The 23,125-nt window shown below is 44.1% G+C and overlaps 6 protein-coding genes across 7 annotated transcripts; 1 reads left to right on the top strand and 5 right to left on the bottom strand.

Moving 5' to 3' along the window:
• Positions 1-2,371: 2,371 nt before the first annotated feature.
• Positions 2,372-3,624, bottom strand: LOC118430922 (C-type lectin domain family 10 member A-like). Its single transcript, XM_035841951.1, has 2 exons — positions 3,472-3,624; positions 2,372-2,914 (listed from the first exon to the last, which is right to left on the bottom strand). Exons 1-2 carry the CDS (start codon positions 3,622-3,624, stop codon positions 2,372-2,374), a joined length of 696 nt encoding a protein of 231 aa, XP_035697844.1.
• A 628-nt stretch (positions 3,625-4,252) lies between these two features.
• On the bottom strand, positions 4,253-5,631 carry LOC118429914 (perlucin-like protein). Its single transcript, XM_035840544.1, has one exon. The coding sequence runs from the start codon at positions 5,490-5,492 to the stop codon at positions 4,887-4,889; it is 606 nt and encodes a 201-aa protein (XP_035696437.1). The 5' UTR covers positions 5,493-5,631; the 3' UTR covers positions 4,253-4,886.
• A 2,562-nt stretch (positions 5,632-8,193) lies between these two features.
• LOC118429903 (collectin-11-like) lies at positions 8,194-10,313 on the bottom strand. The gene is made up of 3 exons (XM_035840530.1): positions 10,007-10,313; positions 9,199-9,307; positions 8,194-9,045 (listed from the first exon to the last, which is right to left on the bottom strand). Exons 1-3 carry the CDS (start codon positions 10,214-10,216, stop codon positions 8,423-8,425), a joined length of 942 nt encoding a protein of 313 aa, XP_035696423.1. The 5' UTR covers positions 10,217-10,313; the 3' UTR covers positions 8,194-8,422.
• An 821-nt stretch (positions 10,314-11,134) lies between these two features.
• On the bottom strand, positions 11,135-13,347 carry LOC118430921 (perlucin-like protein). The gene is made up of 5 exons (XM_035841950.1): positions 13,201-13,347; positions 12,811-12,876; positions 12,411-12,462; positions 11,841-12,160; positions 11,135-11,499 (listed from the first exon to the last, which is right to left on the bottom strand). The coding sequence occupies exons 1-5, from the start codon at positions 13,345-13,347 to the stop codon at positions 11,398-11,400; spliced, it is 687 nt and encodes a 228-aa protein (XP_035697843.1). The 3' UTR covers positions 11,135-11,397.
• Positions 13,348-14,772: 1,425 nt separating this feature from the next.
• LOC118430920 (perlucin-like protein) lies at positions 14,773-17,100 on the top strand. Its single transcript, XM_035841949.1, has 4 exons — positions 14,773-14,916; positions 15,553-15,618; positions 15,981-16,050; positions 16,322-17,100. The coding sequence occupies exons 1-4, from the start codon at positions 14,773-14,775 to the stop codon at positions 16,732-16,734; spliced, it is 693 nt and encodes a 230-aa protein (XP_035697842.1). The 3' UTR covers positions 16,735-17,100.
• A 1,158-nt stretch (positions 17,101-18,258) lies between these two features.
• LOC118430725 (TAR DNA-binding protein 43-like) lies at positions 18,259-23,125 on the bottom strand. 2 transcript variants are annotated; one of them, XM_035841728.1, is made up of 5 exons: positions 23,037-23,125; positions 20,865-20,977; positions 20,014-20,154; positions 18,332-18,791; positions 18,259-18,289 (listed from the first exon to the last, which is right to left on the bottom strand). In XM_035841728.1, exons 1-4 carry the CDS (start codon positions 23,074-23,076, stop codon positions 18,339-18,341), a joined length of 747 nt encoding a protein of 248 aa, XP_035697621.1. In that variant the 5' UTR covers positions 23,077-23,125; the 3' UTR covers positions 18,259-18,289; positions 18,332-18,338. The 2 variants fall into 2 exon arrangements, with proteins under 2 accessions (XP_035697621.1, XP_035697620.1); XM_035841727.1 differs by lacking the exon at positions 18,259-18,289 and having other exon boundaries at positions 18,313-18,791.

Raw genomic sequence — 23,125 nt, 5'->3', positions numbered from 1 at the left:
GTCAAATATTATAGAATTGAATTCTCGTTTCTATCTTCTTGAATTAGACTAACTTCTGAAGAGAGCAAAATTAAAACAAGCGTACCAAGTTACGGCACACTGCGTAGCACAAAATCGGAAGGTACATTCACAGCTTGAAACGTCTCACAGAGTTTGCCGCTTGTACAACGCAGCGCGAAGGGTTCTCCTCAGCATGCTCAGTTACACTTTTACGTTTTCTATGAACCATATACCCAGTCTGAAATCGAATGTTACACATATCCTGTTTATGTCGCAGTAAGAGCGCAGCGCGATCGCCGTCTAGTGGAAATTTCGAAAGGGGGCCTTACCAACTACTGTAAATCGCACAAATTCACAGAAACAGCTGATTAGCGTAATCGCTAAAATTGCCACGAATCTATTATATTCGTTCACGTCCCGCAGTTGCCGGACACTCTCAGAGCAGAAATTGATATGGCTACCCCTGCACACTGCAAGTGATCTTCACAGTACGCAGCACATCTCCGCTATGCTTCCTGTCTCAGTCAATCTGTGTAAATTCATTCATATTTTGAACGGCCCAATCATTTTTTCAGAGCCCGCAATTCATATTTCATAAATTTCTTTTATTTTTAGCAAACAATTTTGATTTACGTTTGATGTACGTAGTTTGTTTATGCCCTCATTATCAATACGTGCCGTAGTCGGTACACTTCAAACCCGTCCGCCTGTCAATCATGCAAACTTCAAGGGGTTAGGTTTCTGCTACACTTAACTTTCGCGTTGGCTTATGCTGATTTGTGCCTGGGGATTTGTGCTGTGCCGGCCACTCCCACCGTGTACAAAGCTGTAAGTAGATTTATTGTAATTCACCCAGACTTCGTTTCCGTGCTCCACTTGCTTGCTGGGGACCAACGCAGCGCTGTGGTAACTTACATGATAAACAACAAGGTGAACGGAATGACCGTGACCTAACATGGGGAGGGCGTTCCACGCTGCAGTTAATCGTGTTTGTTCAGGTCAGTTTAATAGCGAAATAAACTCATCAAGTCCATCGTTTGTGTTTCACATACCTTTATGTCTCAGGCGTAAAACTTTGAGTTCGCATGACGATCGTTATGCATGTTTTTTTATGTAACAGCCGGCAACACGCAGTGACCTTGCGTCTAACGTAGTCATGTGTTGTTGTTTTTTTGCTCAAATGTTCTTGTTGACTCAAAAATCGGTTAACTACAACCGTGACACCAATCCGTGTTTCATTTAGACGGCAGCTCTATGTATGAACTTGTCGAACAGGTCTCGCTACATTTTTATGATTAACGTTATATGCCAGTTACTTATCATGTCAGGAGACATCCAAAGAAATCACCACATACACGTAACGTTACCACAGTTGTCGGCCTGTCTGAGAAAATTGCAGTAGTGCTCTGAATGCGTTTGTTCACCAAATTACCGCGTGTGTACGCACGAGTGCTGGCGTACTACACATCGTGTGTGTTCTCGATTCTACGTAACTCAAACACAACATAGAATCCGAACAATGTTTGGATGGCTCAGAGTTAAACTGACTTGTGCAGGTAGCAAAACCTTTAGCTTAAACAAAATCAAGAAAAGTATCGAAACAAATGCTTAGATTTGACTCGATATAGACCTTAACCGAGACACATTATACTTTGGGGGCATTAAATTTCATTCTGCCTGCCCTCAATTTCATTCTAACTTGAAGTTGATAACGTTATACTAGTATGCAAAAGGTGCCGATATTCGGCAAAATAAAGTCAAAGCTCTGTGAATTTCTTGATCCGATTTATTACTTCTTGGTAAAATGAATTCCACAAATCATTCAGAGGACGGCTTCTGCCTCAATTCAGGCCGTCCAAAGCAAGATGAAGTCATCATTTGACGGGCGGACACTTCCGTGTTGCGTAGTGGCGGTCGTTGACCTCGTTCGAACACCATGTTCCATAACTCCCGGGCGGGTTCCATAGCTACCGGTCGTTGACCTCGGGTCCTTGGAACGTGGTTCCAATGTTCTATGGGGGCTCGAAAGTTCGATTTTGTGTTAAAATTGCTAGTTTTTTCACCCTTTTTTGCCCCATAAAATCATTTTTTGGTGTCTTTGGGGGACCAAATGACCAAGGTGCAGTGTCTTATGTGCAGACCTACCAGCTTGCTGCATTACGAGATATTCCAAGGTCTAGTTTTGGAGATATTCATGTTTTTTATTTGTGCGGAAAAGAAGAAGAAGAAGAAGAAGAAGAAACGATGCAAAAACAGTATGTACCTTCTGTGAAGGTAACATAATTATGTGTAGCTGGGACTACATCCAAATCACTAACTCCAATCTCTTTACTCGCTGTAGGCTATCACCAGTGAAGTCAGACTTTTTCGGCTAGGGAACAGCTGCACTGACTTCACACACATAATGCCGAGGAAAAAAGCATGAACCATCGTCCCACTTGTAGCTGTCTTCCCTCCACCTAGCACAGTCCTCAGCAGAGCTAAAACCATCAGCGCCATCGTCAGGTTGCCCTGTATACCAGTTGGTCCAGCCTGTGCCGAGTGGCGCCCCGTCATCCCATGCCCATTCTCCCTCCTGGAGCTGGTCTGTCAGGCCGAACCAGACGTCGTCGCCATTGGGGTACCTGTCGTGGATCTGGTTGACCAAGAAGTCGTTAGTTGCCTGGTCCTTAGGCAGAGCCAGGTGCCCGCCGGTAGTCTGACAGTTCAGTTCAGTAGTCTGACAGGCGCACCTTGCTTCAGCATGGTTCCTCCTTTCGTTGGAGAAGCTGAAGCATGTGTCCTGGAACTTAACGTAACCGCTGGGACAGGCTAGGTTCTCAGGAGAAACTGTACCTGGTTGTTTGACATCGCGTCCATCCCTTCCCGATGAGCCAGCTGCGCCTGGTAGGCCCCGGGGGTCATTCAAGGCAGCCTGAGAACAAAAAATGTCATACAGATAGTCAAATATGTTTATCATGATTGTCTGATAATTATAGACTTCTTTGGACAGTCGCGTTGGAGTAATCTATCAATTTGGTTTCACTCTGTATCACTCTATTTCTTAAAGAGATTCCTATCTATACTTATTCTACAAGACGGAGAATGACCGAAACGATTCAATTCTTATTACCTCCTTTAAAAATGGAGGTATAGTTTTTGGTGTGTCAGTGTGTGTGTGTGTGTGTGTACATGTCTGTTGGTGTGTTTTCGGATATTTGTGGTCAGAATAACTTTAGAACCTTTGAATGGATTGTAATGATATTTGATCTGTGGAAAGGGGTTGGGAAGACGAAGGTCGATTTTGGGCACCTGGGTTGTGACCTTGGTACTGCAGCAAATATTCCAGTTTTTGTATATTTTGTCCTGGACAGATAACTAAGGATGAATCGTTGTAAGTTGGCCCCCTAGCAGTTTGCCCCGGAACAGATTTAAGATAATCAAGCTTATGTTTACTTCTGAAAATAGCATCTTTGTGGGCTTCTAACTCACCTTGGCGCCCCGAAGCTTGTCAAAATCTTTGCCGTCCGGAACTGCTTCCTTGTGACGCAGTTTTGTCTCCAGTTCTGATCTCAAGTTCCTCACCTCCAGAACAACCACCACCTGTGTTACCATGGTAACAATGCTCAGAACACAGGCTGCCATGGCAACAACTGTCGTGAACCACCCATATTTGGCTGCAGAATGCTTAGAAGGTAACATTTTGTAAGAAAGTCGATAGGTCACAGTTTAGTGCAGACGTACAGTGCAAGTTTGCTGTCGACGTGGCAGAATTGGGTTGACAAACAACTTTAAGTTACTCACAGTCAGGTGGGTCTACCAACAACATTTGACCTATAATTATCCACGAGACTCTCTTCTCTAAATGTCACGTTTGTTTTGCTAGTGATAATAAACCTAGCCTGACTAAAATCGCGCTCCTAGCGGCCGGCCCTTCAGTTGCCAACTACCGCCTCTCTCGGGGAGGGGGTCATTAACCCAAGCCAGCGAGAGATTGTGTAAACACAGGCTGATAATAAACCTAAGATGTTCTCTGAGTTATAAACTCAGGGAAGGGTCAAGGTTGAAATTAGATTATTTACCATGAGAATAATTTTTCTAAGATGCTCATACAAATGCCCGAAGTGAACATTTATTCACCTGTAGAAGACGTCGAATTTGTTACTGTGACCAAATCAACTTTTGTGGTTGGATATTGTTTACAAATTAAGACATTAGACATTAGTAAATATTACTGGTTTTGTGATAATCATGGAGGGATATGTCAATGCTTTATTTCTAGTCACATGATCGATTTACATATCTATCAAAAGTGCAAATATCACATGTTAAGATTATACTTGACAATATGACTAATCTGAAAGTATACTTGTATAGCTTGGTACAAACGTAAAATGACACAGTTTGAAAGTCGGGTCCCTAACTTTTCAAGACTGCCACATCCGTTTAATCTGGAACTAAATCATACACCTCAATCTCGTCTGTACTCGCTGTAGGCCATTAGCAGTAAACCTTTACTGTACTACACGTTTATATTCCTTTCTGACCCTACATATGAAGACTATTCTTTGACTATATAACTAAACTGAAAATACACAACGATAGCTTGGTACAAAGATAGAATGAACACACTGTAAATGTTCTTATATCATTATAACACCGACAGATTGTTTTGTCTAGCTAGGAATAAGTCATACAAACTGACAAAATGCAATCTCTTTACACGCTGATACAAAGGTAAAATGAACACCAATTTAAAGATCGTTTAATATCCCTAATTAGCTTTATAAAATTCAAAACTGTCACATCTTTTTAGTCTGGAACTAAATCATATCCAACTGACAAACTTCAATCTCTGTACTCGCTGTAGGTCATGACCAGCCAACTTCTACTTGACATTTGTGGGGCTAAGGAACGGCTGCACTGACTTCACACACATAATAATCACTATCAGAGCATGACCGATCGTTCCACTTGTAGCCATACGAACCCCACCAATGAGCACAGTCCTCAACAGATCTATAATCGTCAGGTTGTCCTGGTGACCAGTTTTTCCAGCCGGTGAGCGGCGTCCCGTCCTCCCACACAAAGGTTCCCTCCTGGGCCAGGTCCGTCAGGCCAAAATAGACGTTGGAGCCACTAGGGTACCTGGTCAGTTGGTTGACCAGGAAGTTGTTTGTTGCCTGGTCCTTAGGCATAGCCAGGTGCCCGCCGGCAGCCTGGCAGGCGGACCTGGCATCGGCGTAGGTCTTCTTGTCGGTGGAGAATTTGAAGCACCTGTCCTGGAACTTAACGTAACCACTGGGACAGACTGGGCTCCCAGGACAGACTGGGCCTGGTTGCCCATCGCGTCCATCTCTTCCTGGCTGCCCGTCTCGCCCCGGTGAACCGGCTGCGCCCGGTAGGCCATCCCTCCCCGGAATCCCAGGGGATCCTTGAAGGCAGCCTTTATAGATCACAGAATAAAAATGTTTGTCGTTATTGTCCGATTGGTGGGGAACTTCTTCTGACATGTCACTAAGTTAATGACCAGGTCCACTCTTTCTTTCCAGACAGCTCTGTCCCTCAAAACGTTCTTTAAGTCCTCGACCCGCAACCCCACATCACGAGCAAGCTGGTCTATGTGAGTTAGTCGACGTCGCCCAGCAGGTGTATTTTTACTTTAAATTTATGCTTATCTACCCGTAATTCTCTAAAACTGATGTTGAACTGAGCTAACTATTCTTATCACACTCGTCCTATTCTATTTTATTTTATTTTATTCCAGTCTATCCATTTAATTTCTTTTCATTTCGTCTCATTGCCCAGCCTGAACAACGCATGGTGTACTTGAAACGTTGAAAAAAAGACAACACAAAAAACAAGCTCACTTCCAAAGGGCATGGTGACGCTATTGGCAGACCTCTTTGACCGGTGGTAGTTCTCTTTCCCAGTCAAGCTCTCCTTCCCAGGGTGCTGTGCCTCGATGTCACCATGAGAGCCTGGCCCCTCCGGGCGCTGAAACCAGACGAGCAGGAAGTCATTATCGTGTGACGAATGAGTTGACGCATACGCCTTTGTTGTTACATGGTTCGCGCTAGCAAAACAGACTATTTTCGTGGAACTATACGAATGTTATGAAGAATCTTAGAGTGTCCTCAGTTCAACTTGAAGAGAAAATTTCTATCTTGACTAAAAAATACTTGAAAATTGACTATATAAAATGTTAAGTTTTGGCTGAGTGGATTTTCGAACTTCACTCCGCGGTTTCATGGCAAGTAAATGGGGTTCCTCTAGAATGCAAATAATAGGTATGGTATCGTTGTTAGGCAAGAAAACTGTCTTCTGACTAAACTACGCAGTACTACACGTGCTTCTAGTAGCCCTCCCTTCCACTGGAGTCAAACCCCTCAGGGAAGGGGCCCAGCCAGCCCCTGACAGCAATAAGGCTTGTCTAAAATGTATGTGTTAAGACATCAATATTCCTCGAAAAACTTTTACAAGCGCTGTGTTCGTACAAGTAACCACGTAAATATATATATGGCAATTCCGTTGCCTTAGATGTTTCATGTGGTACATTATGGCATCTGACACGCCCCCAAACCCAACGTCATATTGACACTTATTGAAACTTTGAGGAAATTCTTCCTTAAGACCTCAACGCCTTTAGATATAAGTGCAATTAAGTATTGAAGCTGGTGTTAAGATCTGCGAAGACAATTTCTACGGACTCACGTACTCACCTTGGCGTCTTGAAGCTCTGCAAGATCTCCGCCGTCCAGAACTGCTTCCTTGTGACGCAGTCTTGTTTCCCGGAGTTCTGATCTCAAGTTTCTAAACTCCAGAACAACCACCACCTGCGTTACCATGGTAACAATGCTCAGAACGCAGGCCACCATGGCAACAACTGTGGTGAACCACCCATATTTGGGTGCAGAATGCTTAGAAGGTAACATTTTGTCAGACGGAAGGGCGCGGTATAGTGCAGTCAGATCACCAACCCTGACAGTACAAGTCTGCTGTCGACGTGGCAGTGTTGGGTTGACAAACAACTTTAAGTTACTCACAGTCAGATGGGTCTGGTTAACATTTGACCTTTTATTATCTATGAGACTCTCTTTTCTAAATGTCACGTTTGTTTTGCTAGTGATAATAACTCTAGCCTGAATAAAATCGCGCTCCTGCCGGCTGGGCCTACAGTTGCCACCTGCCGCCACCTCTCGGGGAGGGGGTCATTAACCAGCGAGAGATTGTGTAAACACAGGCTGATGATAAACCTATGTGCCTGAGGTATAGACTCAGGGAAGGGCCAAGGTTAATAATGTAAAAATGGATTATTCATCACGAGCCTGATTTTCTATGAAGCCCATACAAATGTGCGAACATTTGTCCACCTGTATAAGACGTCGATTATGTACTGTGACCAAATCAACTTTTTGGGTTGCTTATAGATGACAGATTAACACACCAGACATCGGTAAATATTATATTTCTGTTTTTAATGATAACCATGAAGAGATTCAGCAATAAGGTCAATAGTCTACACAATTTTATAATAGTTACCAACCTCAAAAGCTTAACGCCTGCCGAAGCTCGGCCCTGCCGGCATTAAATGAGAAGTATCAACCTACGTATGGAGTTCCATAGTATTTGCGTTGTTGGTAGGTCTTGACCCACGAAAGAAAGGTAACACTATTCTTCTTGTTCAACTCTTTATTTAAATAGTTGTACTCGAGCCAATTTGTGCTACATATAATATACAGACGCTCGGTAGCTTATTGTTGATTAGCCTGATTAAATCTCGCTTATAGCAGCCCGCCCAACATCCGCCGGCCCCCGAGGGGCCAGTTACAGCCCTGGACAGCGGAGTTTGTGTCACACAGACTAATTGTTGATTGCTACTAGAAAGATATACCACACATATATATCGAAAAGAGGTTGGTTTCGTCCCGGTGGGAGTGCATCATTTAAACTTCCAGTCCTTTCTACTTACGTTCTACATCTCACAAACAATAATACAGTTACCCAGCTGCATAATTGTACCCTCCACCAGCCATTTGAATTTTGTATTGGAAATATACTTTGGATTTGTAAAATGTACCCATTGTGTAAGTGGAATTGCAAAACTGTACAAGAAGAAAGAGACGGTTACTGGTCAACACGGCTTTATTTCTACTCACATGCTAGCTTACATATCCATCAAAAGTGTAAATATTACGGTTTACATTTCTTTTGAACCGACCTGTCAAGATTATTCTTTGACTATTCATTTTTATTGCAGATACACTAGGATAGCTTGGTACAAAGGTAGAATGGACTAACATACGAAAGTCCTTATATCATTATACGGAGAGAATTGTATGTCTAGGTAAGAGTAAGTCATAACAAACTGACAAACTTCAATCTCTGTACTCATTGCAGGCCATGACCAGTAAACTTGTACTTGATTATTTGGGGGTGGGGGCTAGGGAACGGCTGCACTGGCTTCACACACATAATACTGACTAACATAGCATGGATTATCGTTCCACCTGTAGCCATAGCCAGCTTCCCACTCACCACAGTCTTCAGCAGATTGATAATCGTCAGGTCGTCCTGGATACCAGTAGCTCCAGCCGGTGAGAGGCGTCCCGTCCTCCCACACCCAGGTTCCCTCCTGGGCCAGGTCCGTCAGACCGAACCAGGCGCTAGAGCCACTGGGATACCTGGTCAGTTGATTAGCCAGCAGGAAGTCGTTGGTTGCCTGGTCCTTAGGCATGGCCAGACGCGCACCGGCAGCCTGACAGGCGGACCTGGCGTCGACGTAGTTCTGCTTGTCGCTGGAGAATTTGAAGCACCTGTCCTGGAACTTGACATAGCCGCTGGGACAGGTTAAGTTCCCATGGCCAGGACAGGCAGTGCCTGGTTGCCTATCGCGTCCATCTCCTCCCGGTGAACTGACTGTGCATGGTTGTCCGGCATCTCGTCCGTCTCTTCCTGGCTGGCCATCTCGCCCCGGTGAACCGGCTGCGCCCGGCTGACCATCTCTTCCCGGTAACCCGTCCCTCCCTGGGACACCAGGAGGTCCGGGTAGTCCCTGCAGGCAACCTGAGAACATACAAGTTGTCAAATATGTCAACTAACACCCCCCCCCCTCCCTTCCACCATGCAAGCACTCATTATTCATTACATTTATCTAGCATTAACAACTGAGTTTGCCCTGCTTGGTGTAGAAAAGTGGTACAACTCGCACAAACTCACTTCCAATGGGCATGGTGACGCTATTGGCGGACCTCTTTGACCGGTGGTAGTTCTCTTTCCCAGTCAAGCTCTCCTTCCCAGGGTCTGCCTCGGTATCACCATCCGGGCGCTGAAACCAGACGAGTAGGAAGTCATTATCGTGTGACGACTGTTCAGACACGTACGCATTTGTTGTTACTCATGGGCCTCACCAGCCAAACTGATTGTTTTCTTGGAACAGCCTGTATGTTTAAAAGAAAGTTAAAATGTCATCAAATCAAAGCGAGGAGAAAATAGCATCCAAGCATGTCGATATTGCAGTCCTTATTGAATCAAATATCCAGTATGACTACTTTCTGTATTCTCTATTCTGGACAAGTTACGGTCTATACGTGGTCTCCAACGGACTGTCGACTTCTCAATTTGTTTCTATTTATTATGATTATGTCCAACATAAAAATTCTGTTTGAGTGACTTCATTCTAGAGTTTCATATCAGATGCAAACCGAATGGTGGTCCTCAGAATGTAAATAATCAGGCGTGTAAGCATTGCTAGGCAAGTAAACCCAACCAATCAGATGAAAATACCAACTCTGTAATCACGCTTCTAGTATCCCTTCCACTGGTCAGAATTGAGCAAGGGACCCAGTCAACCCCCGAGGCAATTCTGTTTGGTACGAAAACCCGATTAGAGTTGTCACTTATTACTGATGTTTACCCATCTGTATAAATACTGTAGCAACAAGCGTGGAATTTATGGTGAAGAATGGAGAAATACTACCTTCTTTAAACGTTACGCTGCAAGTAAGTATTGCGCCCCGCTGCTCACCTTGGCGTCCTGAAACTCTGTAAAATCTCCGCCGCCCAGAACTGCTTCCTTGTGACGCAGTTTTGTCTCCAGTTCTGATCTCAAGTTCCTCACCTCCAGAACAACCACCACCAGTGTTACCATGGTAACAATGCTCAGAACACAGGCTGCCATGGCAACAACTGTCGTGAACCACCCATATTTGGGTGCAGAATGCTTAGAAGGTAACATTTTGTCAGACCGTCGGAGGCCACAGCTTAGTGCAGTCAGTGCTTCAACCCTGACAGTGCAAGTCTGCTGTTGACGTGGTAGCGTTGAGTTGATAAACAACTTTAAGTTACTCACAGTCAGATGGGTCAATCGACATTTGACCTTTAATCATTCATGAGATCATCTTCTCTAAATGTCACGTTTGTTTTGCTAGTGATCATAAACCTAACCTGAATAGAATCGCGCCCCTAGCGGTTGCCACCCGCCGACACCTCTCGGGAGGGGGTCATTAACCCTAGCCAGCGAGATCGTATCATTACTGCAAACGCACATATTTTAGCTGTATACATCACACTATTGCAAACCATATGGAAATTCACCAAATTGTAATTACAATTATTACCACTAATAGAACAATTGACACATCAATTGTCACAGAAGCAAACAGCTGTCTTCAGATTCACGATGAGTATTGTACATGATTTATGAATATTATTGTCCAACACGATAATGAATCTGTTTCAGCTCCCCCGTAAGCAGGTATTCAATTTACTACTAAGCTAGCAACATATAGCAGTCACAAAAGTGCTCCGGGGTTGCTGATTATATCATTCCTGGATACATGACTGATGAGTGTCTAAATCGTCCTGCCTCGTTGAAATTATACATGTATTTTGTCACGTGACCACCCGATCAAACAGAACACAACAAGCGGCCTACCTCCATCATGTCCATAGTAACTTTCATGCCCACTTTGATGGTGCTCCAGGTTTACTACTTACAGTTTTGTATCTAATGTAGCTCATGGTCAGTGTTCTTGGAGGAAATCCCGCAACGTCACAGCACCAACTTCAGACCTAGCCTCCATAGCAGGCTCTCTGGAGCCTTTTTTGGCTCGTACTACACTTTTGCTGGCCATTTCTTTTTGTACTGGATCGCCGGCCAGTAATCAACGACGACCGGCAATCAGCGACCCGGTACAAAAAGAAACTAATTGCCAGAAAAAGTGTAATATGAGCAAAAAAAGGCCACAGAGAGCCTGCTATGGAGGCTACTTCAGCCCTGCATTCCCCTGCCGCCGGCCGAGTCTGTCTGTCAAGCATCGGACCCATCAGCTATCAGCGCACCTGCACCAGACGTGGGCAACATCCTTAGATGATCTTCGTTCGCGAAGCCAAGCCGAGACAGAGAGGGTCAGAGTTCTAGAGGGCAGTAGCTCTCATCTCACACACATAGTAAGCATTGATGCGGCTTTCAGCATCGATCCACTTCAGGCCGGATCTTGAACCCCAACCTGCACAGTCCTGATTAAATGTTATAAAAAATGACAATGAAAATGAAGCTTTTTTTATTGCCTTTCTTATTTATACTTTGTTTGTATGTGTGTGTGTGTGTGTGTGTGTGTGTGTGTGTGTGTGTGTGTGTGTACACGAACAAAGTTACACCTTACAAAGTCAATGAACTTACGTTACAGAGATAAAAAAAACTTACAGAGTTAAAGTACATACAGAGTTTAAAAAACTTACAGAGTAAAAAAACTTAAAGAGTTAAAAACAATACAGAGTTAAAGACCTTACAAAATTAAAGAACTTACAGAGTTAAAGAACTTGCAGAGTTAAAGAACTTGCAGAGTTATAGAACTTACAGAGTTGAAGTAATTATCAGGTTCTCCTGGTGCCCAGTCGGACCAGCCGACTAGCGGTGTCCCGTCCTCCCACACCCAGGTTCCCTCCCGTACCTGGTCTGTCAGACCGAACCAGGCGATGTAGGGACTGATGTACCTGGTCCAGACCTCGTTCACCAGGAAGTCGTTTGTTAACTGGTCCTTCGGCATAGCCAGCCGCCCGCCGGCAGCATGGCAGGCCGACCGGGCGTCGGTGTAGGTTTTCTTGTCGGTAGAGAAGTTGAAGCACCTGTTTTCAAACTGTACGTAACCGCTGGGGCATACATGCTCCACAGGGTCGGCTGTAGAATGGGAAACACGAGGTTATGATGTAGGCCTGTCTTATTGTTTTCTCGCTATAACTTTTGCATGTCGTTTTGCATTTATTCATTTTTCAATCGATTATGAACAAAATGATCATCGATATATTTTATGGTGTTAGTGGGTATACCAAGACAAGTCCCGTCAATGTTTAGATCTCGGGCAGATAAACTATTTTAAAGGTGTGCAGATGTTCTACTTGTACATCGGTAAATATCTCGCAAGGCTCACCTTCTTTACGGAGTTCTGCGGTAAGATTACTGACCTCGGCAATAAGAATCTCCTATAGTGGATTCAAAATATATACAAATAAAGTCATCAACAACAATTCGAGACATGACCTTTCTAAAGGAAATTGGTAGAATGTATGGCATATCACACACACACACATACACACACACACACACACACACACACACACACACACACACACACACACACACACACACACACACACACAAATTTATATATATATGTCAGGGTAGTGACTGCGATCTGGTAGAATCGGCGATAAGGCTGAAGTTAAGGCCCTTTCGACATGACTTTTCTAAAGGAAATTGAAAAAAAAGACAACCAACGCAGCATAACTGCATAAAAGCTGTTCCGAACGTTTCCCTAATACTGGCCGTACCTGTTGAGTCCGCAATGACTCCACTGTTCCCTGCAGCAGAGTTAACTGGGCCCGGAGCTGGTACATCTGAAGGGTAAAATCACAGGTCATAGATAAGCCCGGAGTCTTCTTACAAAGTTAGTAATTTAATGGTACTCGGGAAATATGGAGTGGTGACCAAAAATGTTATTCTGTTGTAGACTCTAACCATTGCGCCCTTGACACTACCATTTTACGAATCAGTCCTAAAGCACTGACTAATGTCAAAAACTATAAATTGCAAAACACTGATGCATGTACTTATCGACTTGAAAGCTTCTAGTTTGATAACCACTGGAACATAGTCCCATACATTTCAAGATTAATAACCGGTAGACCGCGCATGCGCACACACAAGACCAACCGACTGACCACACTAGTGTTCGTCTCTCCGCCCTCTTTGTCCACACAGTCGACGTAGATGGCAGGGCTGCACACGCACGAAGAGTCGGTAGGTGTCTCTCCTGAAACCGGCCGCTGCATCACAGCAAGGATCGCAATCGCCACAAATACTCTCATGATTTGTTCTTTGGATGCACGACAAGTTTCACGTCGGTCCGTCTCAATAAAAGGTAGACTCTGTCGCCTGATCGGGAGACGTTAGTCCGCGTGCGCTGTACAGTTCTGCAGGCAATATGACTTCTTATCACACCCAGCCATATGTCCGGATGTTTACATCAGCAAGTACACTGCCATGGGCAACTCCCTCGTGAAACCGGGGGAAACCATTGAATAGGACAGTCTTATCACCCGCAAGGGTATCGACTGGCTGTGGTTCAAGGTAAAGATTCAAGGTAAAGAATACAATGCCTTGGTTCCGTCATAGTCTATATACTATCTAAGTGCTTAAACTTAATTTTCTGTTAAAACAACATTACACTCATGATGCAATACAACTAGACACCTTCCACACATGTACACGTGTTATTGGCAGTCAATGATTGTTTACATTTCTATCTATCTATATCTATATAGCCGGTATAACCGCCGTTCGGCGTAACACACCAGCATTTATGAATAAAATGAAAGCGTTAAAGGGTAACGATGTAACAGACAGGTGGCAACATCTCTCTCTCTCTCTCTCTCTCTCTCTCTCTCTCTCTCTCTCTCTCTCTCTCTCTATATATATATATATATATATATATATATATATATATATATATATATATATATATATTAATCCCCAGGCCCTACGGTCCGGGCCCTGTGCACGCCACGCATGAAACTGTAACGCCGGGCGTATGAAAATCATCGGACTGTCAGGTCCATGGGGCCCCATGGTCCATGCGGCACCATGTTCCTATGCCGCCGGGGTTGTCTTTCGCACCCAGTAAAGATTTTTACGTTAAGAATACGATTTCTAATACTATTAGGCTATCAAGATTGATAACATTCAAATGTTGCGAAACGACTTGTACATTGTTGCGAAAAGACCTATACCTTGTTGCGAAAAGACTTGACTTGTTGCGAAATGGCTGTTGCGAACTGGCATTGTTGCGAAACAAAGTGCAACCCCCACCGTCTGCAAAATGTTTACATTTGTCTGATTGAGCAGGAGAATGAAACATTGACATTCATCCCTTTGTTTTAAGTGCTCAAAAGGCAGCCCATACTACTAGTATTATGTATGGATAGGCAAGCACATGTCTTGCTTTGGAAGGAGTCTAGTTGTAATTGTTAAGTGCCGAAAATCAATCATGCACAGAATAAACATGTGACTAAACAATGCATCGCATCCAATTTTGTTTGCCCTGGTATCAAGAGTTACAAGGCGGAAGTGACCCTTGGTACTTAACTTTGCTGATGCAGGCATTTGGACTGATGTCTGGGTGCGATAACCAGCCAGCATTTCAGAGCTGTATAGCGCGCGCATTAGAGCAAAGTTTCCTGGTCAGACGACAGAGCTTCAGTTGAGAAACTGTGCGTCAAAACAAAGAACAAATCATGGGTGTGCTTGTGGTGGTTGTGGTTCTTGCTGTGTTGCAGCACGCTTCGGGGGCCGCGGCTCCGGAGTGCTCGGAGGATAAGTGCGTGTGCAGTCCTGCCATCTACGTCGACTATGGAGACAAAAAGGAGACGGACACGACGGTCAGTCTGCTTGAGCGTGTCTGTTCCACTGGATATCAATCTCGATATAGAACTATATGGTCAGCACGCAGTGTGTCAGCTCTCATAAAGACGAATGATTCTATGGATTAGAATACATAATAGTTTTCGATATATGTCTGCACTTTGGAACTGCAGCGTGGAATGGTACGTAGTGGCACGTGCACAATGGTAGGCGACTATCACAAAACATCTTATGCTTACGATTCAGGGCGTTTCGTTCGGTTGTTCTGTCCCTAGCCAATTATGACAGTTCTTCTCCAAGCCTAGCACGGATTTTGGTTAAAGTGTTTTTGGGTGGACCCACTACTCTCTACTCAGGTAGGGGCTGAATTACGAGTAGCTTACAATAGGCGGGGCTTAATCGCAAGCTGGAGCGACTGTCAATTATCTCAATACGACATGTATTTGTCGGGTTTGAGAGTTAACCCTGCTCGATCTCGACCTTGTGCCGAATCGTCCTTATCGACTAGAGGCCCAACTGTCTAAGTGCCGAAACGTCATGGGATCCTTTGTCGCCCACCACTCCATATTGTACGATAGCCAGCAACCAAATTAACGTTGTAATTTTGCAAGTAGACCATGAGCTAATCCATGACCTGTGATTTTACCCTTCAGATGTACCAGCTTCGGGCCCAGTTAACTCTGCTGCAGGGAACAGTGGAGTCGCTTCGGACCCAACAGGTACGGACATTCTGGTTCCCACACTTACTACCGTACACCGTATAATACACAGTTCCCTCTACTTTTAGAGAAAGTTATACTGTGGTTAATGCCTCTTTTCATGCTACTATGTATTGGCAAACATGACCGAAGACATCTCCTGAGGGCATTAGCCTACATATAAACAAAAACATTGAAAGAGAAATACAGGTAAAAGTACAAATGTGGCGTAGGGTTTACACAATGGTATCTACAAACATACCTACGTATACACTCAGCTGTTTCACAGTTCCGTAATGTCTTGATGTTTTAGCCATATCAGCAACATTTACTTGTATTAAACTTGACGTCGAGATGTTCACAACGCCTTGCATTCACTACAGGATGTTCGGCTTGCCGAATTGCAGGAACAGTTCAGTAAACTTACATCAGAAATCGCGCTGCTTAAACAATGTGAGTCTTACAGCTTACCGATTGCTTAACAATCTAATAAGAACTAGAAACTTTTGAAATAAGTCCATTAATTTGCCATTCAGTTAATAGTTCTGAAATCTAACTATTAAATGATTAGGCGCAGTTCTTAACTACCATTCAGGAATATCGATTATCTTAATTATGTCCTATTGAAAAATAAATGTTGATGAGTGATGACCGATGTTAACGAAAATGAACAATATTGGAAGTACTTTCGGACCTACAATCGTAACCTTGATTCCACCCACAGACAGCGCTACGACGAAGCTTGTCTGTCCTAGCGGATATGTAAAGTTTGAAGACAAGTGCTTCAGCTTCTCTACCGATCAGAAGAACTACACCGACGCCAGGTCCGCCTGTCAGGCTGACGGTGGGCACCTGGCCATGCCTAAGGACCAGGCAACAGACGCCTTCCTGCGCAACCAACTGACCAGGTACCCCAGTGGCTCCATCGTCTGGTTCGGCCTGACAGACCTGCTCCAGGAGGGAACCTTTGTGTGGGAGGACGGGACACCGCTCACCGGCTGGGACAACTGGAATCCAGGGCAACCTGACGATTCTGGTTCTGCTGAGGACTGTGCTCATTGGTACAGTTCGAGCGGCAAGTGGAACGATCGGCCATGCTCTGTTAGTCAGTATTATGTGTGTGAAGTCAGTCCATGAGTTACAGTTGGCATTATGTTCCGTTCAGAGTAGAAACAACTTTGTACGGCATTCATTTAACTCGATTCGCCAGAAGTTAAGCAATGGTTCGATAATGTATTGGTGATGCATCAGACGATCAGACTCATGAGATAGTCAATCATGTAAATCAAAAACATCTTCTCTGAATTCAGCTCTGGAGATAGTACGCCACTAAGTCATGCAGATATTACTACTGGGATAGGTACAGATATAAAGCTGTAGATATAAAAGTAGAATGAATAGCAAGCCGGTTTTTCAAATTTTTGTTCGCTCACATCTTCCTCTTTGGAATCTCATCGACATTCCATGTATCTGCTGTATGGACGGATATTTTTGTTGATTTATGGCACATATGTGCTCACTTTACAACTGCTTTGTATGATTTAACAGTATGGTCGAAAATGGATGTGTGCACGGATGTCATCCACATAACCAAACCAACATGGCCTTAACTTGAAAAACGCTATAGCTGTAGGAATTTGAGTTGTATTTAGACAATGAGCTAGAAAACACTTGAACCTATAGGCACCCCAAAAAACCTCTAACTGATAGAATAAGTAGTGGCAGTTTACTGTACCAGAACAATAGTCATTTTAGGATGCAATAAATAGTAATTCTCGCAGTAACTACATGTACTTATCTGGCTTTATATACAGCTGAAATACCACTGGATGTAAAAAAAATCTCCTGCAACAATTCTTGCATAACTACATGTTATTGTATAACATTTCAAGTGGGTTTGATCTATGTGTTCGATTTTAGAGTGTTCGAACCAAGTACCGGTAAATAAATGAGTAACCTTAAGTTCACTCAAAGACCACCATGACAAAGGCATACATAATCACCATATTGCTTTATTCCAACATTCGCTCCATTCACATCTCTGCTTCCTGTGTCCAAAACGTACAAATTCGGGTACAAAAATATACCAGCTGAAAAGAGAATGTGTTCCATGTGCAGACAGTATTGAAGATGAATATCATTTCCTGATGATATGCCCTTATTATAATGAAGAAAGGAAAAGTTATTGACCATATGTAACAACAGAACAATATTACCTAAAACAAGTAGAGAAATATTCAATGTACTTCTATCATGTCCCGACTCCATATCTGTCCACCTAGGCCAATATATATATAATGCTATGCAAAAGAGAAGTAGTGTTCTAACGATGTGAAATACACTATGGCGCCATATTTTCTGTTATGTTAGATTAGTATACTGTTGTAGATAGTTTGTAGTTGTTAATAATACATGTTACTTGCCATAGATTGTACCTGTTACAATCGTTGCGCAATACACTTGACGTGACTTGACTATCCCCCTGCTGGTATCCGTACCCCGTACCTCCCTGGGTCGTCCCCGTCCCCACTCTGACTATCCCCTCCCAACCTGATGCTGGTGTACCCGCTTGCACCCCCCTGGTTCCCATACGCCCCCCCCCCCCCCCCGCGAGGAAAAACCCATCTGGCTTTTCTGATTACTCCCTTGGTGCGAACCTACTGCCGATGACCTTGACCCTACTGATGATGACCTTGATCCTACTGATGGTGACCTTGAACCTACTGAAGGGGACCTTGACCCTACTGATGATGACCTTGACCCTGTGCGGCGGCCAACATGGCCTCATTAAGCTCCGCCATCCCAACCTGGTTCCCCCCCATGTTGTTCGGACTGTTCCCCTCGACGTTGCCCCCGACCTGGTTGGGCTGGCCCTGGTGCCCACTTCGGTCCCCAGGCGGGTTCTGCCGCTCGTGGATGGGCAGGCCCCCGGGCTGCCCGGGGTTGCCCAGCTTCGGAGTGTAGGCACTGACGTGAACGCTCGCGCCCTTGATGGTATAGTGCTCTCCACACAGACTCTGCGCCGTCTCGCCGTCCTGGAACGTCACGAAGGCGAACGCTCGGAACGGTTTGGGGATGACAACGTCCGTGACCTCCCCGAACCGTTGGAAGTAGGCCCGCAGGTCCTCTGCTGAGATATCTTCCGTGCAGCGGCCGATGAACACCCTCCGCTCGTGCACGATCACACCCTCATTCTGTGGGGAACAATGGAAACTTGTTGGAACTAAACAAAAATAAGTGGAAAATGGTTATCATTATGTGTTCTCGTTGCAAACACATCAACTACGTCAGCAGCATATAGTGGCGAGAAGCAGAACTCCAGTTAGAGGCTCTAGTACCCCTGTCACATATTCTACGATCTTCGGGCGTATCTATGGAAGATCGGCCATACTTAACATCGACAGAGGGTTGCGCGTATTTTTCACCTAAAAACCGCCCCTGTCACATGTACGAGAGTCGTACTCTGTACCTTGTTGTGCAATAAAGCTATTATTATACGCGAGGCTCGGGCGATCGCCACAGAATCGGACGACGAGTCTGCGAGCTCTAAATTACGAGGAGTCATGACCCTGACGGGAAGGGGCAACTCTGCCATTTCTTCGTCGGCATCAGGGTCATGCCTCCTCGTAAATTAGAGCTCGCAGACTCGTCGTCCGATCGAATCGCGCCTAATGTGAGGGGGTATTAGGAAGTCTGATAGACATTGAAATGTAAGCAGGTGAGAGACAGTACTGGTTGTGTACAAGAAAACTTCCGTTTTATCCTGAAGACAAAGTAGCTAAAACAACCCTACGAGAAAAGAATGAACTGACATTAAAGCACCACCATGCTGCTGCACTGTGTAAAATGAACTTGGCTGGAGGAGGGGGAGGACAAATTGACTCCAGATACACAGTTCTTTTTCTTACATATTTCAGAGAATCTTCCCTGGATCTCTAAAATGTTCTCAAAAGTTAGGACAGTAAAACCAGATAAGAACCCCTTTTCTATAGCTGTTTTAAGATAAGAATTCATTTCAGCAAACTCTACTTCACCGTGTGACAATACAGTAAGATAGCCTGAAATTTGGACTACCTCCTGTCCTTTATAACATCTAAAAAGCATGAAATTGAAAGATGAGCAGTTTCAACAAAGTGAGTCAATCCAGACTTTAATTAGCAGTTTTGACAGTTAATTCAGAGTTTGCCCTGGTCAATAGTTAAGAAGAATCTTCATAAGAAAAAATAGATGTAAGATTAATGGATGTGCCCTGCTCTTTCAACCGTCACCCTTAGTTCCTGGCCGCCCTGCTTATTAATATGAGCTTATCCTTATATATGCGAGCCCCCTTTTGAAAACTGAAAAAGCAGGGTACATCCAGAAAGGCGGTTTCGCTGTTGGATGTCCCTGCGTAGGAGGATACTCCTGTCAACCGACCTCGGAATTCGGGATCGTCACGTCGCACCAGTTCCCGTCGATCATGTGACGCTGTGATATAACCTTAAGCTGGACCTCGTACTCTGCGAATTGAACGAACCCGAACCCTTTGGAGTTTCCCGTCATCCGGTCCTTCTTGATCTGAAGAAAAAACAAAACAATGAACCATTACTCCACAACAGCTTTGCAGTCTCCTTATTATTCTGTTTAACTCGAAATGATGTGAGGGTTGATAATAATAAACAATTTACATGGCAGCGCTTGGAAAAACAACAAAGTATCAAACTTAAAACATATCCAGTACTTTGGTGAAGTAAGAAAGTAAAAAGAATTGGTGCTGAAAGAAATGATGAAATAAAGGGTACAAGAAAAACAGAGGAACGGAAAACAAAGCAAAAGACATGAAGCAAGCAAGAAAAAAAAAGCAGAATCCTTATCTGACCTACCCCTCCCAATACTCTTGTGCTGTAAGATTTTTTTTTTCACTGAAAAACAATTTCTCTCTCCAATAATCTCCGGTTAGCATTTTTTTCAGGGGAAACCAAGTTAAGCTATGATGTAACTACAGTAACAATTACAATGTATGATGTAATGAGCAGATTTTGCTCCTACATGTACCTATGATACCATCAGCAACTCCCCGTATAGTCTGTGTAACGCAAACTCCGCTATCCGGCACGGCAATGTAGGACGGGCCTAAGAAGCACGATTAAATCAGGCTACTTCCCGTACTGATCTATATAAATCCTCAGCTCCTGCTCTCTGCAGATTTCCAGGAAAGCCCCAGGTACAGCTACATACATGTATCTACATTAAGAACAGAGGATTATGCGAGTAGATTTTGCCCCTACCTGAACCATGACCACCTCCCCGTACTGCTCCATGTACTCTCTCAGCTCCTGCTCTGTTGTTTTGAAGGGAAGACCCAGCACTATCAGGTCACTGCACTGCATACTAGACATCGCTATTAAAGAAGACAAATATTCTTTTTCTTCTTCTGAATCTTCATTACAATTAATAAGCGAAACGTCCAAAATGTACAGTTCAAGTTGACTGCCGATTTAGCGAGGAAATGTCTAATAGGAACAGGTAGAAAATCGCTGGGAACACGAGATTCCGATCACATGAGTCATAACTCATGACCTCATGCGAGCTGTACATGCCTCAGTTTTCACCCAAACACAAGACTTCCAAAAACTTCCAGACTCCGCACATTTGCTTGACAGTATTCAATTACCGCATGGCCTAGATAACGCAGACCTGGACCAATATACCGAAAAACGTACATTATATAGGGGCGATTTCTGAAATTATTACTTACTAATTGAAATTATTATTACTAATTGATTATAAAAACATCTACTGTAAAAAAAAATGCATCATCGTTCAACTTTGTGCAGAGGACCAAACTACATACGAATGCGACAACGGGAACATACCGATGCGAACGCGCGTTAGATTGACAAAATTAAAACTCTGTCGCCGGTCCCAGAGCAATTACAACCAGTTCGACCAGAGCAGGGGTCTGCCAAGAACCTACCTGCGAATCATATCGTGACATATACATATACACTGTACTCATATACCCTGTCTCTCTCTCCTTCTTCATTTTCCCCCGCAGTCCCCAATCGAACTTAAATGTTTTTCATGGCTGGAAATAAACTGCTTTTGTAGTATTTTATCGTGCATTGCACCGGATTTTTTTTTATTAAAGGGCACAACCCGTTGTACGTGCAATTTATCGTAGGTTGTTTTGTGAGGCGACGTCCGCCACGTATTTCTGAAAACGTTCAGGCTGTACAGGGCAGACGCGTCACCCGTACTGGCACATACGGAGGGCGAATTCACAGGCCGATGGCACACAAAGTTTTGCTTGCACCGTAAAGTTCTACGGCGTGTCATCGTGCTGCAAAATCCGTCGGATTCCCTACGAGTTCGTACGTTGGCGGCACTTACCACTTACGGATCCCAAAAGATTGCCCACGTTTTGGCACGTAGACAGCACGTATTTGCACGTGCGGTGGGTTGTGCCCTTAGCTTTAGCTGTCTGCACACACGCAGAAAAGAAGAACACTATATCCCACTCACCACTTTTATTACATTTCTTTGCTGCCAGAAAGCTCAATGGGCCTGTACGATCAGTGCCTCTCAACTTGTAGCTAGGCCTCGTACAATTCAACGCCGATGGCATCGTTTTTGACCAAGTGGAAATTTTACAAAACACTTAATACCCCGCCAGGTATAGAGGGAACACATGCGTATATATACGTTTGAGGTGCGTATGAAGCTCTTAGTCTCTACCAGGCTCCTCAGGGCGCAGGAAAAATAGTACAAATTGGACAAATATAGATACATAACATGCCAGATGAGTTAGCTGACCGGGAAGTATGGTTAGCGACCCAGCTAACTCGTCTGACATGTTACCTGTTTACGTTTGTCCAATTTCTATTACTTTTCCAACGACCTGTGGGGACTGGTTGAGGCAAATACTCCCATGCGTGCCTCATACGGACTTAAATATATACGCAGGTGTGACCCCATCTTTAGAAGCTTTCTGAACGAAACGGATTACATCCGGCATCGCACTGTCAATGATCTTCGGTCGACTTGGCTGATCGTCAGAAGGTTGCCACACCCCATAATTGCCAGAGTAATTCTCGTCTGAAAATCTACTGTTACGTTTTTCGGGACTCCTTGGGTGAGATATATTTCTGCTGTGCACTTATGACCCCGGAGTAACTTAGATTTCACGGCATAATAAAACAGCTTTCCATCAGCATACACCAAATTTGAAATCACCCTTTCATTCGCCGCGGCGACGCCTTTTTCGAAGTCACACTGACAGAAATAGGGGACATGCATATGTGGGCACGGTGGTGAAAACGAATGCCCAGTTGTAATTGTCTGTAAATTGAGGCCATTTTAAAAAAGGCCATTATTAAAAAAAGAGAGATCGTGCGTTTTTCTGTCTGTTCGCCCATTAAAGTTCTCATACATTGAAAAAAGAATATCATACAACATACCGTCTAAGTTGCCGATCCTAGAAACTTGAGGCCTAGCCATGACCAGCGAAATTTAGTTAAGAAAGTCCCAAACGTTGTGTGATGTGTCG

The sequence above is a fragment of the Branchiostoma floridae genome, chromosome 14 (assembly GCF_000003815.2).
Source record: "Branchiostoma floridae strain S238N-H82 chromosome 14, Bfl_VNyyK, whole genome shotgun sequence".
Classification (NCBI taxonomy): domain Eukaryota; kingdom Metazoa; phylum Chordata; class Leptocardii; order Amphioxiformes; family Branchiostomatidae; genus Branchiostoma; species Branchiostoma floridae.
Note: the sequence above shows the minus strand (reverse complement) of the source record. Positions and strands in the feature narration are given on the sequence as shown.